This window comes from Micromys minutus (assembly GCF_963924665.1).
Source record: "Micromys minutus genome assembly, chromosome: 20".
NCBI lineage: Eukaryota > Metazoa > Chordata > Mammalia > Rodentia > Muridae > Micromys > Micromys minutus.
This window is the reverse complement of record NC_137955.1, coordinates 27,571,609-27,595,449: the sequence shown is the minus strand read 5'-3', so window position 1 is coordinate 27,595,449 and position 23,841 is coordinate 27,571,609. Positions and strand designations below refer to the sequence as shown.

At 39.3% G+C, this 23,841-nt stretch overlaps 1 protein-coding gene across 1 annotated transcript in view; it reads right to left on the bottom strand.

Annotated features, from left to right (window-relative positions):
- Positions 1-23,841, bottom strand: part of ADAMTS12 (ADAM metallopeptidase with thrombospondin type 1 motif 12) — a gene marked incomplete at its 5' end in the record, with an annotated part of 277,109 nt that overhangs the window by 118,290 nt on the left and 134,978 nt on the right. The window contains 2 exon segments of the mRNA XM_080933901.1: positions 9,325-9,408; positions 11,384-11,580. Coding sequence (XP_080790027.1) covers positions 9,325-9,408; positions 11,384-11,580 — 281 coding nt within the window.

Genomic DNA, 23,841 nt, shown 5'->3' with positions numbered 1-23,841 from the left:
TCAGTCACAATGTCTTCCTTTTCACTAGCTGTAGTGACCATATGTCTAGTGTTAAAAATATTCTGACAGTGTTTGGCATTGCCCACGGGTAGCCCTTAAACAAATTCAACCAGTGCCACTTTCCATAGTCATCTCTGTACCACTGAATCAAATCAAGGCATCACAAAGAATGTGCAGCTATATTAAATATGCTTATGATAATAACTTAATCACATGTGTGTACATGCATGTGTCTGAATGCGTGTGTATATATAGATATAGTGCTGGAAGGTGCTATGCATGCTAGTAAAGGAGCAAAGCAGTCATCAGTATCACCCAGTGAGATACCCTGTGAGCTACAACCAACCTGAAACATATGTCCATGGATACAGTAGAGACATAAATATAATCAGAGTAATCAAACATGTTCTGAATGAATTAAAGACCTTCCTCACAAAATGTAACTCACATTTGGCATTGGTAGGAGGCCAAGAGCCAGTGGCTAGATAGACCATAAGTCCTAGGGAAGAACGTAATACTATTAGTTTGCTAAATAGACCTAGTATTAAAGTGACTCCTGATGACTTATATGGTTGTATTGCTAGACTGTGCATTTCTCAGCTTTTATCAGAGATGCCTCTACTTGTAGTAGATGGAAATTAATATGTAGAGTTTTCTCTGGTCAACATGCAGATACTAAGAGTCTATGGAGTTCTAAGCCCTAAACAGAGTACACATCTCACACCTCTCACCCAAAGCTCAGGGATTTTCTTGGAAGAGGGTGTGGAAAGATCGTTAAGAGCAAGATGGAACAGATAATTTAAAGGAAATTGTTTCCAAGACACACCAGGACGGTTGATGAACATAAGAACCCACAGCAACTGCAGCCTCATATGAAATATCTATGCAAGGATCAGTAGGAGAGGCATGATGGGAGAGGGATGCTGGGAAAGAAGTCCCACCCCTTGCAGAAAAACTGCTGGGAAATAGAGAGTTAGTTTTCATTCATAGAGTGGCCCTCGTAAGTCAAGCAATATTCAGGGGGTAGCTTAGCAACACAAACTGGACTTGATGTGTCTTTTTAAAAAGAGGAAGGAAGTTCAAAGTTGGCTGAATAGAGATGTATGGATGGAAAGGACAGACCTGGGAGGAGCTGTGGTATAACTGTGATCAAAATCTATTGTGTTACATTATCAAAGAATTAATAAAAATATGAATTAAAAAGAAATCTAGAGTAAAAAATCCATAGCTAGTTATGATGGCATTAATTGCACTTAGGACATAATAAATAGTATAGAAACAGCTCAATGGGTATAAGCAAAAACCAAAACCCAAACCAAAACAAAATTTTAAAATGTCCAAGGGAAAAATAACTTCCTCTGTCCACTTCAAATCTGCTGCATAAATTCATTTCAAAGGACCATACATAAATGTAAAATGTGAAATTATAAAACTCGGAGAACAGGTTTGGGCATGGTAATGTTTGCCTTTAATCTCAGCATTCACCAGACAAAGGTTCCTGGAGATAAACCTCAGTCACACACAGTTCAAATCACCTGCTATGCCAGGTTAAACTTAGCAGATCCTGTGCCTGTTTTCCTTCTGAGCATGTCTAGGATTAGGGACTGGTTCCTCTCATTTCTCAGCCACCTGGTGTATCCTAATACATGTCAAGTTTATTTGAAAAAAAAAACCAGGAACATATGTCATATATTCAGCAATGAAGAAAAGATAGAGCCTGAAATAAAGGACTGATTGATGATGGGCTCTGTGCTAAGGCAGGTAAGAAGCACGCTCTCTTGAGTAGGAGGAAGGAAGGAGCGAGGAGCAGACGTTTGAGAACAAAGCAGAAAATCTATAACAACAGTCCCTCCTTGGGACTAGAAATTATTGGGAGGTGATTCCACATGGCCACTTCATGTTCCTACCCATCCTCTAAGCAAGGGCACCAGAAGCTCTGTTCTTCTCAAGGAGGTTACACAGAAACTGTTGCTGATTTCATTGGGGGACTTTGTACATGTGTATGCATGACCACATGTGTATGTGACCATGTATGTGTCAGGGTGTGTGCCCATATTTGTGTGAGGTCTTCAGGTTCTTCTTGGGTTCCTGTCCATCTTATTCACTAGGTCAGGGTCTCTCAGGAAAATTTTCCACAGACTTTGTGTCTCTAGTGAAAAGGACTTTAGGATACCATCCCACTTTTCTACATATGTCTCCCAGAAACTTTCATTTAGCACATTTTTTTCTTGTCTTTTTAGTCTCTTAATCTCTAAGCCTTACATTAGGTTCCATGCTAGAAATGCATGGTCATTTAATTTCTTAAATGCATGTCATCATAGGATTCTATGGAAAGGTCATTAGTGTGCATTTAAGACGACATGGTTATGAGACAGGCACTTGCCATTAAGATTAACATCATGAGTCCTCATACAAGTTGTCCTCTGACTGTCACATCTACACAATAGATAAATGAATGAAAAAAATCTTATAAAAATACTATGTGTCCCTAAGCATATATAAGACTAAAATGGTTTAATATAAATATAGAGATATTTGTGTTAAACATTTCCATAAAACAACTTGGTTATTATGTGAACATATTAAATTAAAGAAAACATTCATCCACAATCTTTTTTCTTATTTCCTTTGTAAACAAAACCAGATCTTGCTTTTGTTCATTTTTTGCACACCATCTTCTCAAGCCAGGCCCAGTCACTTCCTGCCCTCCTTCTTCAGATACCTTTGAGCACATGAACCCTAGAGGAGGGTGAGCTAACCTGGAAGGTTACAAAACTGGGCTCCAAGTGGAAGACAGGAGATAATTGTGCAAGAGCATAACCTTTGTTATCAATTGTTCTCTTTCTTTGTTACCTCTGTGCTAAAGGGGAAAAAACAATCTTGTATTACTCTCCCTTTGGAATTTCCAATAGCAGCTTTGGTTTGTTGTCTCTGACCACACTCTGCTAAGGATGCTCAGCAGAAAGGCTGCTGAGAAAAAAAGATGATGGACTAAGAAGAGGCAGAGGACCAAAATTTACACACTTGTTATGCCTTAGAAATAAATCATGTTTCTATCAGAGGGTAGCTATTGATGTAAAGAAATTGGTTGAAAGTTATTTGTCAATACATTTGGCATTTATCATGAAAATATAAGCATATAGTGTATTATAATTCTGCACAACCACCAAATCAAATGTCTAAAATTCAATAGGCTAATAATGCCACAAAGAGCCCAACACTGAATCAGTGAGTAGATCAAGAGAAAATTCTTCAGGAAAGTAGTCATGTGCTACTCCACTTACTAGTCTGCCTCTTTCTCGGTCACAAGTCTTCACACTTGCAGGGTTCAGTCCTGGTCTTGCTAGGGAACTGGGACCAATGTGACTTCATACAACTTATATTATTTATTTTTATCATGGTTCTGTGACCCCTTCACCATGACACCTCTCTCATTTCTAGAGGAGATGGAACCCAGACCCTTACATACAATAGACATGTCTCCCACCACTGAGTCTTATAATGATAATTGTCCCAATTTTGTTTTTTTAATCCTCTTTTAACAACTTTAAATTCTTTATGAAATATAAATAGTGAAATACTTCTATGAGGAAGACGAGACAGAAAGATTATGAGAACAAGAAGTGGTGGATGACTTCAAAGAAACAATATTTTCCAGGCACAGCAGGAGTAGAACACATATGAACTCACAGAGGTTATGAGAGTATGCAGAAAACATGCACAGGTTAAAATAGGGAGTAGATGTAAAGTTTCATACCTAATCAATAAGCTATTTACAACTAATTTACAACTTACTACTAGTACACTGGGAAATGGAGAATTAGTTTTCTTTAATCAAGTGTTGCTGGGTGTACCAACCATACCTCAGAGTAACCTCAGAGTAGGCCCCATGGCCAGGAGTAGTTAGCCAATACAATACAAAACAGAACCCTGTTTTGATGTGTGTGTGTATGTGTGTGTGTGTGTGTGTGTGTGTGTTTGTGTTGTTCTGTTCTGTTTTGTTATGTTATGTTCTTTTTATTCTTGGTTTTCTTTTCTTTTAGTATGGTTTTCTATTTTGATTTTTAATTTTTGTTTTTGGGAGGGGCTGAAGGAGGAGACTGAATATGATAAATATATAAAAACAATTGAATTAACAACAACAAAAGCTTTTATGAAGACACTTGGCAACAAGAAAGCTATGCCATGTTGCCTGAAACAAATCATTTTTGTTCACTTACAAATCAGAATCTGAAAAAGAAAAAACAATGCAAAGATATGATGGTCAGTAAGTTGCTCCTCAGCAGTTTCACTGGCAGCAGGAAGCAGGCTCCTAGATATTCCAATGGGACTCTTTCCTGACTGCATCCTGAATCCTTTATCCTTGAAGTCACATTTTTAAATTCCTGTCTGCAATTCTGCTGGCACTATAGAGGGTGAATTTTTCCCTTCTCACTCCTAGACAAACCTTCCTTTTAATGATTTAAAAGTGCTCAGACACTAGACATATCAGTAACCAAGCATGTCCACACATTCGACTACTATGAAGAAGTGAAAATTGGTACTCCAGAATATCAAAATTTAATTTTCAAAAGGATACTAGAATTCTTTTCTGTCTGTATGTTTGTTGAGATAAGATCTTATTTCTAGCTTAGGCCTTGAACCCATGATGACCCCTCTTCTTCAGCTTCACAAGTGCTAGGGTTTGTGACATGACCTACTATGTCTGGTTGAAGCATCATTCTTCTACGGATACATAGAAGATTGTGAAAGATTTACTTAACTTGCTGGCAAGAGGCAAGTAAGGTGGTAAAACTGGAGCAAAGGCAAATGCAAGAAAGCAAATCAATGCAGCTACCACCCATAGGATGCATGGTAGACTGCAATTGTTAAATTAGGTACAAAGTCAGTTAATGTTGCACCAGCCAGTAAAAGCTTTTGTTTAAGGTTACTTCCTTCATTGGACATGAATATACTTTATCTCTTCTGAACAGAAAGTATTGTGTAGCGTCCTAGCAGCTTTCTACAAACCAGTATTTAATTTCATCACCTCTGAGTCCCCATCAATAGCACAGAATAACCAAACTTCCATCCATAGAGACTCACATAGATACAGGTAGGCATTTTGCTGGCTTTGCAAGTTTTGAATGGATATTGTTAACAACAGGATCATAGAAAAAGAAATATTATATCCAGTGGAATTCCACTATGCCCAAAACATGCCCCAAATAATGAAGTAAAATGGGGTCAGGGGTGAAAAAAGAGAAAGAAATCAAGAGTTCAAAGATAGTTTATAAATAAATAGCCTTTTAGCTGATGCTGAAGACAGGTGCTGTTAAGAAAATAATAGGACTTGTCTGACATTTGGTGCCTGGTCTCGTGCGAAAGTAAATGTGACTAGGGTCCTTCTGCTGTGTACACTTTGATTAAGCTTTCATTTTGTACCTTTATTCATATTCCATGTACCATGTTAGGTACTGGAGATATCACAGAATCAAGAAGCCTCATCTCTGTAGTCACAGTGTCCGTGTGCTATAATAGTGGAGATGCACAAGAGAATGAATAAATATGAAAGACCTTTGTGACGTTTAAGATAGACGTTGAGTATTCTCTGAAGAGTCAGTACATAGACAAATGGTTAAGTATTTAAAGGGTGTGGGCATGTGAGAAATCAATGGACAAATGTTTGGGATGCATACGTATAAAGATCATAGATTAAAGATAGATCATTCAGACTCTGGAGTGTAAGGACAGGAAACAAGGAAGTGAGTGGTCCAAGGAAGATCTGGAAAAACTGAAGAGACAGGCAGCTCAAGATTGTGATGAGCTCTGTAGATCGAAAGCATCTGACATCTTAATAAAAGAAGTATTTTGAAACACCCACTGTGGAAATCAGTCTGGCAGTTCCTCAGAAAATTGGACATATTACTACCTGAGGACTCAGCTATACCACTCCTGGGAATGTACCCAAAAGATGCTCCAACATATAACAAGGACACATGCTCCATTATGTTTATAGCAGCCTTATTTATAATAGCCAGAAGCTGGAGATAACCCAGATGTCCTTCAACAGAGGAATGGATACAGAAAATGTGGTACATTTACACAATGTAGTACTGTACAGCTATTAAAAACAATGACTTCTTGAAATTCTTAGACAAGTGGATGGAACTAGAGAATATCATCCTGAGTTTAATTAAAAATTATTGTATCTTTTTAATCCTGATAACATTCTGAGTGAGGTAACCCAATCACAAAAGAACACACATGGTGTGTACTCACTGATAAGTGGATGTTAGCCACAAATCTCAGAATACCCAAGATACAATTCACAGACCACATGAAGTTCAAGAAGATCAAGTTGTGGATTCTTAAGTCCTTCTTAGAAGGAGGAGCAAAATACCCACAGGAGGAAATAGAGAGACAAAGTGTGGAGGAGAGACTGAAGGAAAGGCCCTCCAGAGACAGCCCCACTGTGGATCCATGACATATACAGAAACCAAACCCAGACACTATTGTGGATGCCATGAGAACTTTCTGACAGGAGCCTGATATAGCTGTCTCCTGATAGGCTCTGCCAGAGCCTGAAAAATACAGAGGCAGATGCTCAACGCCAACCATCAGACTGAAAATGGGGTCCCCAGTGGAGGAGTTAGAGAAAGGACTGAAGGAGCTGAAGGGGTTTGCAGCCCCATAGGAAGAACAACATTATCAACCAACCAAACACTGCATAGATCCCAGGGATTTAGCCACCAACCAAAAAGTACACATGGAGAGACCCATGGCTCCAGCCACATATGTAGCAGAGGATGGCCTTGTTGGACATCAATGTGAAGAGAGGCCCTTGGTCCTGTGATGGCTAAATGACACAGTGTAGGGAAATGCTAGGGCAGGGAGGCAGGAGTGGTTGAGTGGGGGGAGGACCCTGATAGAAGCAGGGGGAGGGAGCATGAGATAGGGGCTTGCCAGAGGGGAAACCAGGAAAGGGGATAACATTTGAAATGTAAATAAATAAAATATTCAGTAAAAAAAAAAAAATGGAGTCTTTGATGGGTTCTTGAAGTTACTATTTTAATACTATCCATTATAGTTATAAATAAAATGATTTTTCCAGAGAACGCATTATGGGAAAAATGGAAGTAGGAACAACATTTGAGAATTAACTATATCATTCAGTCCTAATATAGGAAGACTTGATTTAATGTAATGATTACATAAGTAAGCCCTGGGTATATTTGAACTGCACTTTAGAGGTAGGACCACTAAGGGCTATGTTGTTAGATTCGGATAATACAGAAAATAAATGTTAGATAGATAGATAGATAGATAGATAGATAGATAGATAGATAGATAGATAGATGAATAGATAGATAGATAGATAGATAGGTAGGTAGGTAGGTAGATAGATAGATAGATAGATAGATAGATAGATAGATAGATAGATAGATAGATGAATAGATAGATAGATAGGTAGGTAGGTAGGTAGGTAGGTAGATAGATAGATAGATAGATAGATAGATAGATAGATAGATAGATAGATAGATGAATAGGTAGATTATAGGTGACAGATAAAATGGTGTTCACAGATATCATGGTGTCCACACTTAAGTTACTGGGTGTTCAAGCTTAACCTGTTTTCATAGTAATAGACCAGTCAGAGAAGTATAATGATATCCTGTCTCAAAACCAAAACCAAACCAACAGCAATAAGAAAAATGGCTCTCAGGTGTGCTAGTGTGAGCCAAAGTATTTTGCCTGAGATGGGAAAGACAATGGTACCAGGAATGAAGGGCAGGAAGTAATCACGAAATCTCTTTTGATTTGTCCACATTTCAATATTGAATGAACTATGATCCAGGCATAGCATCCCAGCATGTTGATGGTAAGTAACTATGAGACTATGAAACATCCAAAGACAATGGACAGAGCCTCAAATCTGAGAGCTGCATGATGCACATCACAGATAAACTACTTACAGGAGAGACATGCACCATGGCATGTTTCCTAACTTCTGTTGAAACTCTCCATCTGTCTTACAGTTATATTCTTCCACTGCAGAACAGTCCCTGTGCCTGCTGTGTGTCTGTTTGTGTCGTATTAGATGCAATTGTAATCAGGTCATTTCAACACCCACACACCCACCCACACACATACACACCCCAAGCACCCACCCTACACACACCACATACCCACCCATCTACACATACCCGACCCCCATACCCTCACCCACACACATGACACCACCCCACACTTTCCTAATCACACCAAACACACACCCACACACACCCACACAATACACCCCACACACACTCCACACACACATACCACAAACCCATACACACACCCACTTTCCCCAACTCATCCCCCCACATCCACATACTCACACACATACACCCCACACACTCTTTACACACAAACCCATATCCCCATACACACCACATCCCCACCCCCACACACACTTTATCCCACACACCCACACATGCACACAGCCCCCCACACCTCACACACACCCTATACATACTCCCAGCCCCCTACACATACCCCCACCTCACACAGACACACACCCCACACACATACCTACACCACACATATACACCACATACACACACACACACACACACACACACACACACACTCCCTACACAGCCCCCCACACCCCCCACACACCCTATACATACTCCCACCTCTACACATACCCCCACCTCACACAGACACACACCCCACACACATACCCACAGTGCACACACACACTCTACTCACACACTCCCACACACCCCCACACCCCCACACACCCCCCACACCCCCACACACCCCTACACACATACACCCCACACACCCTACACACACACACACACACACACCTCTCCACACTCCACAACCCCCCAGCCCCCCAACACTCACACCTCCCACACATATGCCCCCACACACACCCACACACCCATACATCCCACCACCCCACCCCCACACATACCACACACCCATCCTCGCACACTCTCTCCACACACACCCTACACACACACACACACACACACTCACACACCCCACATCCTCCACACACACCCACATACCCACCAACACACACACACTTACACTCCCCACAGTCCCCCCCACACTCACACACTCGGCATACCCCACACACATATACAATTTTTTGAAAATGTTCCCCATCTCCTACTCAATATTGCTGAAATCTGAACAAAATAACACAGAAATAAAAATTTTCTTCTGCTTGGATTTTAAAAATCCTGTGTAGAGACTTCTTGCTTGCTGGCCAAGAATTTTCTTAAAATAGAGGGAGAGGAAATAGAAAGGCATGGGCAAGAGTGAAGGGAAACCATTCCTTACCTCCTCTTCTTCAAGTAGAATGAGCCGAACCACAACAATGTGGACTGCGTTCCCAATGCTTGGGTTGTGAAACAACCCGGTGACCTGGGTGGGAAACAGAACACTGTAGTATTTAAAGATGCCTCCTTCAGAGTGAGAGGTTGAGTGTGTGTTTGAGAAATTCATGTATCTTATTCCTAGTTAGAGTGACATTTTATTAACAAAGAAAGAAAAAACGTGAATAGATTAAAATGACATTATTTTCAAGTAATAAAACAAGAACTTCTGTAATCAAAATGAGGATGGTATGAATGTAAACATAAAATGTAATTTTTTATTTATAGGACATTGTAAAAAATTCAAAAATTTGTGACTAGTAGAAAACTGCTTGTATTCATATGTCATCAAATAAAAGTAAAAGCCATCTATAATTCTTTTATCTAACATTACCTGTTTAAATTGTGTTTATCTCTTTATTTACAAACACTTGCCTACATGCAGAGTGGACAGTAAGATAGTGTGTACATATTTGTACGTGACATAAATAGAAACACACCAAGTACCATTTTAGCTTTAGTATAATTATTTTCATAAAATTTTTAAAATTCTCCTCACCTGTGACATTAGTTTTCATTGTAATGAATGGGTTTTTCTTTCTTTTATCTTTTTCTTTTTTGTCTTAAAATTTAAAATTTAATCACATAATTTCCTTCCTCCTCCTCCTTTCTCATGCCCCTTCTATGTCTGACCTCCTAACCCCAAAGTCCTAGTCTCCTCCTCTTTTAAACATTTGTGTTTCTTTAACCGTTGCTGCTATGTGTATACACAATCAAATCATCCTACAGCCTGGTAAGTCCATTAGTGCTTTCTGTACATATGTATTACTAGGGCTGATGACTTGGTATTGAATAGCCAATGTGGGGTCTTATTGCCAAGAAGATGGATTCTTCCTCCACCAGCAACTATTATTTGTCTATAGCTACTCATAGCTAGTACTATAAACCTCCCCAACCACATGTGGTTAGTGTAAGGTCAAGGATACTAGATGAGATCCTTTTACAGTTACTTCCTTAAACCAGTGATTTCTAACTACATTCTCTATTCTAACTTCTTATCTTATATCCACAGAGAAGTACAGCTCCTAATCCTCATTAAAGAAGCCTCTTTATGCAGCAGACAAAATCTTTACATAAAGCCACAACTAGTCAAAATTCAGAGAACCACTTGCCATGGTTTTCCAACCCTAGTTTGTAATTCTACAACAGTTCCTGTACTCAAGGGTCAGGGAGCATCTTGGAGAAGATTAGAAACCAGAGCACCAGGAAGTCTGCTGTGGGATTGTGTCTTCTAACCATGACAGGGAATTTACACCCACAAAACCCCAACAATATGGCTCCCTAAACAAAGCCTTTCTTATCTGTGACCTTTCCCTGGGTCAGTTAATCAAGGAATTGCTTTTTTGCCAATTTGACAGGGTAAGCCTCCTGTTTGGAAAGTAAAGCCCAGCCACAGTGAGAACAGGGAGGTGGGACTTGGGACTGCAGTTTAAGCTTACTCCAGCTGGAGCTGTCCCTAGCCTGAGGATATCATGCCCAGTTCCACTGTCTAACTTTTCTCATACACTAAGAGGAGCAGAAACTGAAGAACCAAAATTATTGTAAAGGTATCAAGTCACTTGGCAAGTAAGTAACAGATAAATGTCAATGATGAATTATAATTTTTTCTAGGAGTGCCTATTTTTAAGGAACAGAGTAATTCTCCCCAAATTTCTATTATCGTGTACATGGAAAGGTAATAGACTTTGTACATGTACATGCATGCCTGTGGAGTGTGTGTGTGTAGGGGGATTAACAACAACGCAAACATTTTTTCTTAAATGTTGTTTCCTCATTTTGAGACAGAATATCACTACTTAGTGTAAGCTACCATCAGACTTGGAATCCTCCCATACTGGCCTGCCAGATTGGGGCATTACAGGTTGGTACCATCATGCCTGACAAAAATACTTTTTGATAAGGAGAAAGAACATTTTAAGGGCATTTAATTGGTCGTTGCTGTCCCCTCTCACAGACTATCATACCATATTCATGATGGTGAGGACGTACGACTCCACGTTCTCACTTCCGTGGTACTCTACCATCTTCGTGTCGGCCACCACGAGGGTCTCCACCCATCTCTCTTTGCTTATGGAGCGCCGAGAGAGACTTCTGCTTAGCAAGTTTTTTCTCTCCCACTTCTCCCGTTGTAGCTCTTGCTTCACAGAGTTTCCAAGACTGTCTGAACAAGAAACAAGACACTGTGAGAAAGCTAATTGTTTAAGCCTAATTACTTTGTATATAAAAACTTATATTTGTAAGAATTCAAGATTGTGTGTTCAATTTATACTTAATAACAACGGAAAGGTTCTCCTGTACCTGTGTGAATCAGAAGCTAAGAGCAAGTTAAATGAACTTGAACAAAATTACTCAAACTGGAATCTTTGTTTTACAAATATTTTTAATTGAACAACTTTATTTTAAAAAACAAAGGTAAATGTACAGACTTAAAAAGCACTTTGGCATAAAAGTATATGAGCACATTTTTGTCAGTACTTGATGTTTTTAAAGGTTTTATAGTATGCATTAAAATCATACTAGTTAAAATGAGCATAAAGTACATGTAAAAAAGATGTAACCTGGAAATAGTCAAAGTTTTCTTGGTGTGTAAAGATTAAGCATAAAGATTTTTCATCATTTTTCGGCCTTTATTTTTCTTGAACTTCATATAGCCTATGAGTTGTTTCTGGGGTGTTCAGAGCTCTCTGAGGTTAGTATCCAACTATCACTGACTTCATAATATGTCTGTTCTTTTGTGACTGGGTTACCTCACTCAGGATGATATTCTCTAGATGCATCCATTTACTTAAGAATTTCATAAAATCATTGAATATGATAGCTGAGTAGTGCCCCATTGTGTAAATATACCACAATATTTTTATCCACTCATCTACTGAAGGACATCTGGGTTCTTTTCAGCTTCTAGCTATTATAAATAGAGTTGCTATGAACATTGTAGCACATGTGTCTTTGTTGTATATTGGAGTGTCTCTGGGGTATATGACCAGAAGTGGAATAACTGGGTCTTCAGGTAGTAATATGTCCAATTTTCTGAGGAACTGCCAGACTGTTTTCCAGAGTGTTTGTACCAGTTTACAAGCCCATCAACAGGGGAGAAGTGGTCCTCATTCCCTGCATCCTCACCATCATCTGCTATCATCTGAATATTTGATCTTAGCCATTCTGAATGGAGTGAGGTGGAAACTCGGGGTTGTTTTGATATGCATTTTCCTGATAACTAAGGATGTCGAGCACTTTCTTAGATGCTTCTCAGCCTTAAGATATTCCTCAATTGAGAATATTTTGTTTAGCTCTGTACCCCATTTTTAATAGGGTTGTTTGATTCTCTGGTATCTAATTTCTTGAGTTCTTTGTATACCTTGGATATCAGGCCTCTATCAGATGTGGGGTTGGTAAAGATCTTTTCCCAATCTGTTGGCTGCCGTTTTGTTTTTTTGACAGTGTCCTTAGCCTTACAGACTTTGCAATCTCATTAAGTCACATTTGTCAATATTTGACCTTAGAGCTTGAGCCATTGGTGTTCTGTTCAGAAAATTTTCTCCTGTGCCTATGTGTTCTAAGGTTTTCCCTACTTTCTCATCTAATAGTTTCAGTGTACCTGGTTTAATTGATCCACTTGCACTTGAGCTTTGTACAAGGAGATAAGAAAGGGTCTATTTACATTCTTCTGCATGCCGAGTGCCAGTTGGACCAACACCATTTGTTGAAGAGGCTGTTCTTTTTCCATAGAATGTATACAGCTCCTTTGTCAAAACTCAAGTGACCATATATGTAAGGGCTCATTTCTGGATCTTCTATCCTGTTCCATTGATCCAAATGCCTATCAATTCAACAGTGCTGTCAAGTTGCTAGTTTATGCTCTCTCCAGTTTCTTTTTGGAAGCACTCTGAGCTATTAGTTTTCCTCTCAGTGATGCTTTCATTGCATCCCATAGGTTTGTGTATGTTGTGTTTTTATTTTCATTAAATTGTGTTTTCATTTTCATTAAGTTCTAGAAAATCCTTAATTTCTTTCTTTATGTCTTCTTTGATCATGCTTTCGTTTGATAGAGCATTGTTTAGTTTCCATATGTACATGGGCTTTTGGTTGCCTTTGTTGTTATTAAAGACCAGCCTTAGACCATGGTGATCTGATAGGATGCATGGGAGTATTTCAATCATCTTATATCTATTGTGGCATGTTCTGTGACTGATTATATAGTCAATTTTGGAGAAGGTGCCGTGACGTGCTGAGAAGAAGGTGTATTCTTTTGATTTAAGAAGAGGGATCTGAGCCTGGCCCATCTGCCACCTGGAACAGCGGCTTGTAGAGGCTGAGCAACTGGTGGGTGGGAGACCTGGGCTGCCAGGGAGCAGAGAGATCTCTGCAGAGTGCAAACGAAAAGTGCATCCCCTGCCTTGCCCTGCCCTGCCCTGTCTGATCCAGCGACCAGGAACAGAACTTTGGAACTTCTGTTCCGACCCGGCAACTCTGAGGCATAGAACAGGGCTCGACCCATCTGCCACCTGGACCAGTGGAGATCCAGGGACACAGACCAGATACAAGAGAAAGGCAAGAACGTATCACTGACAACAAAATGGCAAGAGGAAAGAGAAAGAGTATATCCCAAGGAAACCAAGACAACCTGGCAACACCAGAACCCAGCTCTCCCATAACAACAAACATCAGAATTCCAAACACTCCAGAAAAAGAAGACACAGACCTGAAATCATACCTCAAGATGCTGATAGAGATACTTAAACAAGAACGGGAGGAAAAGCAAAAAGATTCAGAAGCTTTTAAAGAGGAAACAAGAAAAACACTCAAAGAACTCAAAGAACTAGAGGAAAACAGAATCAAAGAGATGAAGGAATGGAAGAGGGAATTTAAAACGGAAATTGACACATTAAAGAAAACACAAAAAGAGATAACCCTAGAGGTAGAACACCTAAAAAAGAAATCAGTAATCACAAAAGCAAGCATTTCCAATAGATTACAAGAGATGGAAGAGAGAATCTCGGGGGCAGAAGACAACATTGTAAACATAGACAAAATAGCAAGAGAAGATGCAAAAAACAAAAAGCTCCTAACCCAAAATGTCCAGGAAATCCAGGACACAATGAGAAGACTGAACCTGAGGATAATAGGAATAGAAGAGGGGGAAGAGTATCAACTAAGAGGCACAGTAAATATCTTCAACAAAATCGTAGAAGAAAACTTCCCTACCCTCAAGAATGAGATGACCACGAGCATAAAAGAAGCCTTCAGAACTCCAAATAGGTTGGACCAGAAAAGAAATACCTCCCGACACATAATAGTAAAAACATCAAGTGCCCAAAGCAAAGAAAAAATACTAAAAGCAGTAAGGGAAAAAGGTCAGGTAACATATAAAGGCAGGCCAATCAGACTCACACCCGATTTCTCAACAAAGACTATGAAAACTAGAAGAGCCAGGACAGACATCATGCACACCCTAAGAGAACACAAGTGCTAGCCCAAGCTGCTATACCCAGCAAAACTATCAATCACCATCAATGGAGAGATGAAGATATTTCAAGACAAATCAAAATTTACACAATATCTGACCACAAACCCAGCACTACAACGAATTATAGTTGGAAAACCTAATACAATGAGGGAAAATACAGCCTAGTAAAAACAAGAAAACTCCTAAACAAGAAAACTAAAAGAAGAAACAGACACAGACACAACTCAACCCACTAAAGTAATAATGGCAGGAAACAGAAACAACTATTCCTTGATATCTATTAACATAATGGACTCAACTCCCCAATAAAGAGACATAGACTATCAGACTGGATACATAAACAAAATCCAGCCTTTTGCTGCATACAGGAAACTCATCTCAGAGACAAAGACAGACACTATCTCAGAGTTAAAGGGTGGGAAAAAAACTTCCAAGCAAACAGCTCCAAGAAGCAAGCTGGAGTGGCTATTCTAATATCGAATGAAGTAAATTTCCAACCAAAAGTTATCAAAAAAGATAAGGAAGGACACTTTTTACTCATTACCGGGGAAATATGTCAGGAGGAACTCTCAATCCTTAACATATATGCTCCAAACAAAAAATCGCCCACATTCATAAAAGAAACCCTACTAAAGCTCAAAAAATACATTTCACCCCACACAATAATAGTGGGAGACTTTAATACCCCACTCTCACCAATGGACAGATCAGGGAAACAGAAACTGAACAAGGACACTGCAAAACTAGCAGAGACTTTGAACCAACTAGAATTAATAGATATATACAGAACATACTATCCTAAAGTAAAAGAATACACCTTCTTCTCACCACCCCATGGCACCTTCTCGAAAATTGACCACATAATTGGACACAGAGCGAGTCTCAATCGATATAAGAAGATTGAAATACTCCCATGCATCCTCTCAGATCACCATGGTCTACGGCTGGTCTTTAACAACAACAAAGACAACAAATAGCCCACATACACATGGAAACTAAACAACGCTCTGTTAAATGATAGCAGGGTCAAAGAAGAAATAAAAAAGGGAATTAAGGATTTTCTAGAATTCAACGAAAACGAAAACACAACATACCCAAACCTATATGAGGCAATGAAAGCACTATTGAGAGGAAAACTCATAGCCCTAAGTGCTTCCAAAAAGAAACTGGAGAGAGCTTAAACCAGCAACCTGACAGCACAGCTAAAAGCCCTAGAACAGAAGGAAGCAAATATACCCAAAAAGAGTAGACGGCAAGAAATAATCAAAATTAAGGCAGAAATAGACCAAATTGAATCAAAAAGAACCATAAAAAAATCAACAAAACCAAGAGTTGGTTCTTTGAGAAAATCAACAAGATTGATAAACCCCTAGCCAGACTAACTAGAGGGCAAAGAGAGAGTATACAAATTAACAAAATCAGAAAGGAAAGTGGGGACATAACAACTGAAACTGAGGAAATTCAAGAAATCATCAGATCCTACTACAAAAACTTATACTCCACAAAATTGGAAAATCTGGAGGAAATGGATGAATTCCTAGACAGATACAAGATCCCAAAGTTAAACCAGGACCAAGTAAACCATCTAAATAACCCTATAACACCTAAAGAAATAGAAGAAGTCATCAAAAGTCTCCCAACCAAAAAAAGTCCAGGTGCAGACGGGTTCAGTGCAGAATTTTATCAGACATTTATTGGGGATATAACACCAATACTCTCCAAACTATTCCAAAAGATTGAATCAGATGGAATACTACCTAACTCATTTTTTTGAGGCTACAATAACCCTCATACCTAAACCACACAAAGACCCTACAAGGAAAGAGAACTTCAGACCAATCTCACTTATGAACATTGATGCAAAACTACTCAACAAAATCCTTGCAAACCGAATCCAAGAACACATCAAAACGATCATTCATCATGACCAAGTAGGCTTCATCCCTGGGATGCAGGGGTGGTTTAATATAAAGAAATCCATCAATGTAATCCACCATATAAACAAACTCAAAGATCAAAATCACATGGTCATCTCACTAGATGCTGCGAAAGCATTTGACAAAATCCAACACCCCTTCATGTTAAAAGTCCTGGAAAGAACAGGAATGCAAGGTCCATACCTAAACATAATAAAAGCAATATACAGCAAACCAACAGCCAACATCAAACCTAATGGCGAGAAACTTGAAGCAATCCCACTAAAATCAGGGACTCTACAAGGCTGCCCACTATCCCCCCCTACTTATTCAACATAGTACTGGAAGTCCTGGGTGGAGCAATTAGACAGCAAAAGGAGATCAAGGGGATACAAATCGGAAAGGAAGAAATAAAAACATCACTCTTTGCCGATAACATGATAGTGTACTTGAGTGACCCCAAAAATTCCACCAGAGAACTCCTACAGCTGATAAACAAGTTCAGCAAAGTGGCTGGATACGAAATTAACTCGAACAAATCAGTAGCCTTCCTATACTCAAAGGACAAACATGTGGAGAAAGAAATTAGGAAAAAGGTACCCTTCACAATCATCACAAAAACTATGAAATACCTTGGTGTAACTCTAACTAAGCAAGTGAAGGACCTGTATGACAAGAACTTCAAACCTCTAAAGAAAGAAATTGAGGAGGATCTCAGAAAATGAAAAGATCTCCCATGCTCATGGATTGGAAAGATCAACATCTTAAAAATGGCCATCCTACCAAAAGCAATCTACAGATTCAATGCAATCCCCATCAAAATTCCAGCCCAGTTCTTTAAGGAATTGGAAAGATCAATGTGCAATTTCATATGGAATAACAAAAGACCTAGAATAGTGAAATCCATCCTCAACAACAAAAAAACATCTGTGGGAATCACTATCCCTGACCTCAAGCTATATTACAAGGCAATTGTGTTGAAAACTGCATGGTACTGGTACAGAAATAGGCATGTGGATCAATGGAATAGAATAGAAGATCCAGAAATGAGCCCTCATGTATATGGTCACCTGATTTTTGACAAAGGAGCAGTAAACATTCAATGGAAAAAGGACAGCCTATTCAACAAATGGTGTTGGTCCAACTGGCACTCAGTATGCAAAAGAATGAAAGTATACCCTTTCTTATCTCCTTGTGCGAAGCTCAAGTGTAAGTGGATCAAAGATCTCCACATTAAACCAGATACACTGAAATTATTAGATGAGAAAGTAGGGAAAACCTTAGAACACATAGGCACAGGAGAAAATTTCCTGAACAAAACACCAATGGCTCAAGCTCTAAGGTCAAAGATTAACAAATGGGATTTAATGAGATTGCAAAGTTTCTGTAAGACTAAGGAAATTGTCAAGAAAACAAAACGGCAACCAACAGAATGGGAAAAGATCTTTACCAACACCACATCAGATAGAGGCCTAATATCCAAGGTGTACAAGGAACTCAAAAAGCTAGACACCAGAGAATCAAATAACCCTATTAAAAAATGGGGTACAGAGCTAAACAAAACGTTCTCAGTTGAGGAACACCAAATGGCCGAGAAACATCTGAGGAAGTGCTCCACATCCTTAGCCATCAGGGAAATGCAAATCAAAACAACCCTGAGATTCCACCTCATACCAGTCAGATTGGCCAAGATCCAAAACTTGGATGACAGCAGATGCTGGCGAGGCTGCGGAAAAAGAGGAACACTTCTCCACTGTTGGTGGGGTTGCAAACTAATACAACCACTCTGGAAATCATACTGGCGATACCTCAGAAAATTGGATATAGTACTACCTGAAGACCCAGCTATTCCACTTCTGGGCATATACCCCAGAGACACTTTAATACACAACAAAGATATATGCACCACAATGTTCATAGCAGCTTTATTTATAATAACCAGAAGCTGGAAAGAACCCAGATGTCCTTCAGAAGATTAATGGATACAAAAATTGTGGTACATTTACACAATGGAATACTACTCAGCTATCAGAAACAATGACTTAACCAAATTCTTAAGAAAATGGCTGCATCTAGAGAATATCATCCTGAGTGAGATAACCCAGTCACAAAAGAACAGACATAATATGCAGTCACTGATATTGGGATGCTAACCCCAGAGGCTTGCACTCCCCCAGAAACAACTCACAGACTGTATGAAGTCCAAGAAATAAAGAAAAAAAAAAAAAGAAATATTTACAAAACAAGAAGACTTTTACTATTTCCATGTTGCGTTTTGTTTTGCATGTACTTTACGCTCATTGTAACTATTAGGTTTTCAATGCATACTGTCAAGCCCTTGAAAAAATCAAGTACTGACCAAAAAATATATTCACATAGTTTTATGTAAAAATTATTTTAATATCTGAAAAAACAGTACTGACAAAAATGTATAATTTTAAGCAAAAAATGTTTAAAAAAATAAGACATGTTTAGTAGATGTCTATTAATTCCAATTGGTTCATAACCTCTACTAGTTTCACTGTGTTCTTGTTCAGTTTTCTTTCCATGATCTGCCCATTGATGAGAGTGGAGTATTGAGGTCTCCCACTATTAATGTGTGGGGTGCAATTTTTTTGAGCTTTAGTAGGGTTTCTTTTATGAATATAGTGCTCTTGTATTTGGAGCATATATGTTAATGTTTGAGAGTTCCTCCTGACAAATTTTCCCTGTAATGAGTAAAAAGTGACCTTTTTGGTAACTTTTGGTTCAAAATCTACTTTATTTAATATTAGAATCGCTACTCCATCTTGTTTCTTGGGGAAGTTTGCTTGGAAGGTTTTATTCCCAACCTTTTACTCTGAGATAGTGTCTTTCTTTGTCTCTGAGATGAGTTTCCTGTATGCAGCAAAATGCTGGATTCTGCTTATGTATCCAGGCTGATAGCCTATGTCTTTTTTTGTGGGGAATTGAGACCATTTATATTAACAGATATTAAGGAATAGTGGTTGCTGTTTCCTGCTATTATTGCTTTTGTAGGTTGAAGTGTGTCTGTGTGTCTTTCTTCTTTTGGTTTTCTTGCTTAGGAGTTTTCTTGTTTTTACTAGGATGTAGTTTCCCTCCTTGTATTGGGTTTTCCACCTATAATTAATTGTAGTACTGGATTTGTGTTCAGTATATTCTGTAAATTTAGTTTTGTCCTGGAATATCTTGATCTCTCCATCTACGGTGATTGAGAGTTTTGCTGGGTATAGCAGCTTGGTCTAACACTTGTGTTCTCTTAGGGTCTGAAAGATGTCTGTTCAGGATCTTCTAGCTTTCATAGTCTCTGTTGAGAAGTCGGGTGTGATTCTGATTGGTTTGCCTTTATATGTTACATGACCCTTTTCCCTTACGACTTTTAGTATTCTTTCTTTGCTTTGGGCACTTGGTGTTTTGACTATTATGTGTCAGGAGGAATTTCTTTTCTGTTCCACTCTATTTGGAGTTCTGTAGGCTTCTTTTATGCTTATGGTGATCTAATTCTTAAGGGTAGGGAAGTTTTCTTCTCCGATTTTGTGAAGATATTTACTGTGCCTCTTAGTTGATATTCTTTGCCCTCTTTTATTCCTATTATCCTTAGGTTTGGTCTTCTCATTGTGTCCTGCATCTCCTGCACATTTTGAGTTAGGAGCTTTTTGACTTTTGCATCTTCTCTGACTGTTTTGTCTATGTTTACAATGTTATCTTCTGCCCCCGAGATTCTCTCTTCGATCTCTTGTTGTCTGTTGGAGATGCTTGCATCTGTGATTCCTGATTTCTTTTCTATGTTTTCTACCTCCAGGGTTGTCTCTTTTAGTGTTTTCTTTATTGTTTCCATTTCCATTTTAAATTCTTTCTTCAATTCCTTCATCACTTTCATTCTGTTTTTTTCTAGTTTTTTGATTTTTTTTTTTTTAGTGTTTTTCATGTTTCCTCTTTAAAAGCTTCTATTTCTATATGCTTTTCCTTCTGTTGGTGCTTAAGGATCTCGATCATCATCTTGAGGTATGATTTCAGGTCTGAGTCTTCTTTTTCTGGAGTGTTTGGCATTCCACTGTTTGCTGTGATGGGAGAGCTGTGTTCTGATGTTGCCAGGTTGTCTTGGTTTCCATTGGGTAGGTTCTTTCACTTTCCTCTTGCCATTTTGTTGTTTGTGATTGGTTCCCATTTCTCTTGTGTACCTGGCCTGTGTCCCTGGATCTCAGTTGTTCCCAGTGACAAATGGCTTGAGTGTGTGGTCCGCATGCAGGTGCCCTCCATGTGGAAACGGAGTCCCTACAGCAGAGTTCCTGCTTTCCTGAACCAATTGGGGGGGTGGCATGCTTTCTGTGAGCTCCTGACCTCTCTGTGCCCCGGCTACTCTCAATGCAGTCTCACCAGGCCTGCGTCCCTGGATCTCCTCAAACTGGCATCTTATAAGGATGTTCAAAAAGTATTTCTTTTAAAATGTTGTAACTCCATTCATTGAGTAAATCATTGTAAAAGCATATTACAGTTGGTCACAGTGGGTACATCTGTAATCCCAGTTACTCTAGAAGTTATAGTAGGAGAATGGCATTTTCAAGACTATCTTAGGTTATCAAAGAGAGTTCCTCTTTCAAAATAAAGTGTTAAAAAGCTAGGGGTATACAATTCAGTGGTCAAAAGCTTTCATAGTGTATGTGATGCTATGGGCTGTGTGTGTGCATTCTTTGTCTCTTTGTCTTTGCCTCTTTCTCTCTGCCTCTCTGCCTCTCTGCCCCCCTCTCATTGGGAGCTTTCTCATTTTGCCATTTTTCTCTAAATTATTCAGTGTTTACCACAGGCAAGGCAGTAAATATACTAGGACTTAAATGTCAAATTTTAGCCTCATGAATATTTGACAGTATATATTCTTCTTTCTGTTTTACAAGTGAGAAAGCTGATGCACAGAACAGCTGGTTAATATATCCCCAAAAATTCCGGTGTCCATCCAGACAGAAAATGACCCAGGATTTTATGTCTCACATTAATGCACCTCCATGTCTAATACAACGTTCCTGTGGATATAAATTCCCACAAAACTGGAGAAAATGTGAACTAGGAAAGTGCAGAAGGCTCAGGGCATTCTGATTCGAGAAATGGAGAAAGATCCAAAGAAGCATAGTGATGTTATCAATGTGGCTCAGGCTTTCACATGAGAAACACTCGGTATGTTAGGATCATGATCTAGAAAGATTAATCTAAATAAAGCTGTAGGTTAATAAGGGAAGCTAGAAAATGGCTGTATGGATCATTCTTGAATGGCAGGATAATGCAGAGATCACTCGGTGACTTGAGAGAGGTCTGCAGAAAATCAAAATGGAATAAAATCACTGCTTCATCCACTGGGAAGTGAATGCTCAACACAAGTGATAGTCAAGTCTGAAAAACTACAATGGACAGTGGATTCAGACAGTTGAGGAACAATGGTTTGATAGGGGACATGTGCAAAAGGGGCTGGGATGAGCAAGTGATCGACCCAGTTTTCTTAGTTTGAGTTTGTACTGCCATGGTGAATCACCATGACCACAATAACTTAGGAAGGTAAGGGTTTGTTTGGCTTAGATATCTATGTTTAGTCCATCATAAAAAAGCCAGGACAGGAACTCAAACAGACCAGGAACCTGGTGGCAAGACTGATGCAGAGGCCATGGGGGGTGCTACTTACTGGACTGGTCAATATGGCTTACTCTGCCTGCTTCCTTATGGAACCCAGTATCACCAACCCAGGGACAGCACCAGCCACAATGGGCTGGACTGTCCCCCATGAATCACTAACTAGAAAAATGCCATAAAAACTTAGATACAGCTCAATCTTATGGAGGGACTTTCTTAACTGAGGTTGCCTCTTCTTGGATCACTTTCATTTGTGTCAAGTTGACATAAAGCTATTCAGCACACCAATCTTTGAAGATTCCTCTTAGGAAGACATTCTCACCCATCTCTTGCCTGTTCCTTATGGACGCCCCATCACCCCAGATGGAAAAGAACATGAGAGTCAAGAGGCAGACCTCATATTCCCATCCTAATCTCTGGTGATCACTCAGGCTTCACCAGAGCACTCTCAGCAAGTGAGGAGTGCTCCTGGGCTCAGGGTATCCTATTCTGCTGGGAGAGTTTCTCCTGCCATGAGCTAAGTCCTGCTACTCTGCAAGTTCCACTCATTAGTGTTTGGAAGCATCTAGCATAAGCTGCCACCTGAGGCTGTGCCTTGGACCTTTAAATGAGACAGCTAAAACAAGCTCCTTGGCTCATTATCTTGTAGTTAATTCATTGGCTTCACTGTGTTAGTGAAGGTGGTACACATTAAAAAACACTGATAAAAAACATGAAGCATCACCAGGTCTAAGTAAGCCCAAATTCTGTGATTTGGGGCTTTGCTTAAAGCTAATAAAGCTATACACTCTTAGCAAAACAATCAAGGTTATGTAAACATCAAGAAGAGTTCTGTAGAAGTTTAGAAGCAGGGAAATGGTTAAATTCTTATCCGTGGAAGAAAGATTTTCTATTTTCTTTCTCTGACTACTTTGCATAAAGTATGGGTTCCTGAAGAAGTCTCTGATGACCAGAGATTCCTAACCTTTCATGAGGTCTTTATCCCCTGCTGGCCTCTGCTCTCTTCTTGGAAGCTCATGAGAATGTTTTAGAATGCTATTTCCAAATCTGTGTAAGCCAGGCACTCAGCCACACAACTTCTCCTATCTCTTTTCCTTTTTGGAAGAGGCTAGGCATGGTTAAGTAAAGGAATGTTACCCACAAAGAGTTAGATGTAACCACTTTTTCTTGATTTCCATCCCCATCCCGAGGCAGCATACCCATAAACTGCAAGAGTGCACAGGGATTTCCCACTGAGCTCACGTATCGGAGTGGCTGACAGAGGAGATTTTTTTTGTGTTACTATTTTTTATTAGGATGAATTAAGTATACACAATAGGAGTCAGTTCTGAACTTTTCATACATGTATATAATTAATTTGATTGCACTATCTTCAAATTTCTTGTCCCATTCACTCCTACTGATCCACTTCTGCTTCCTAACT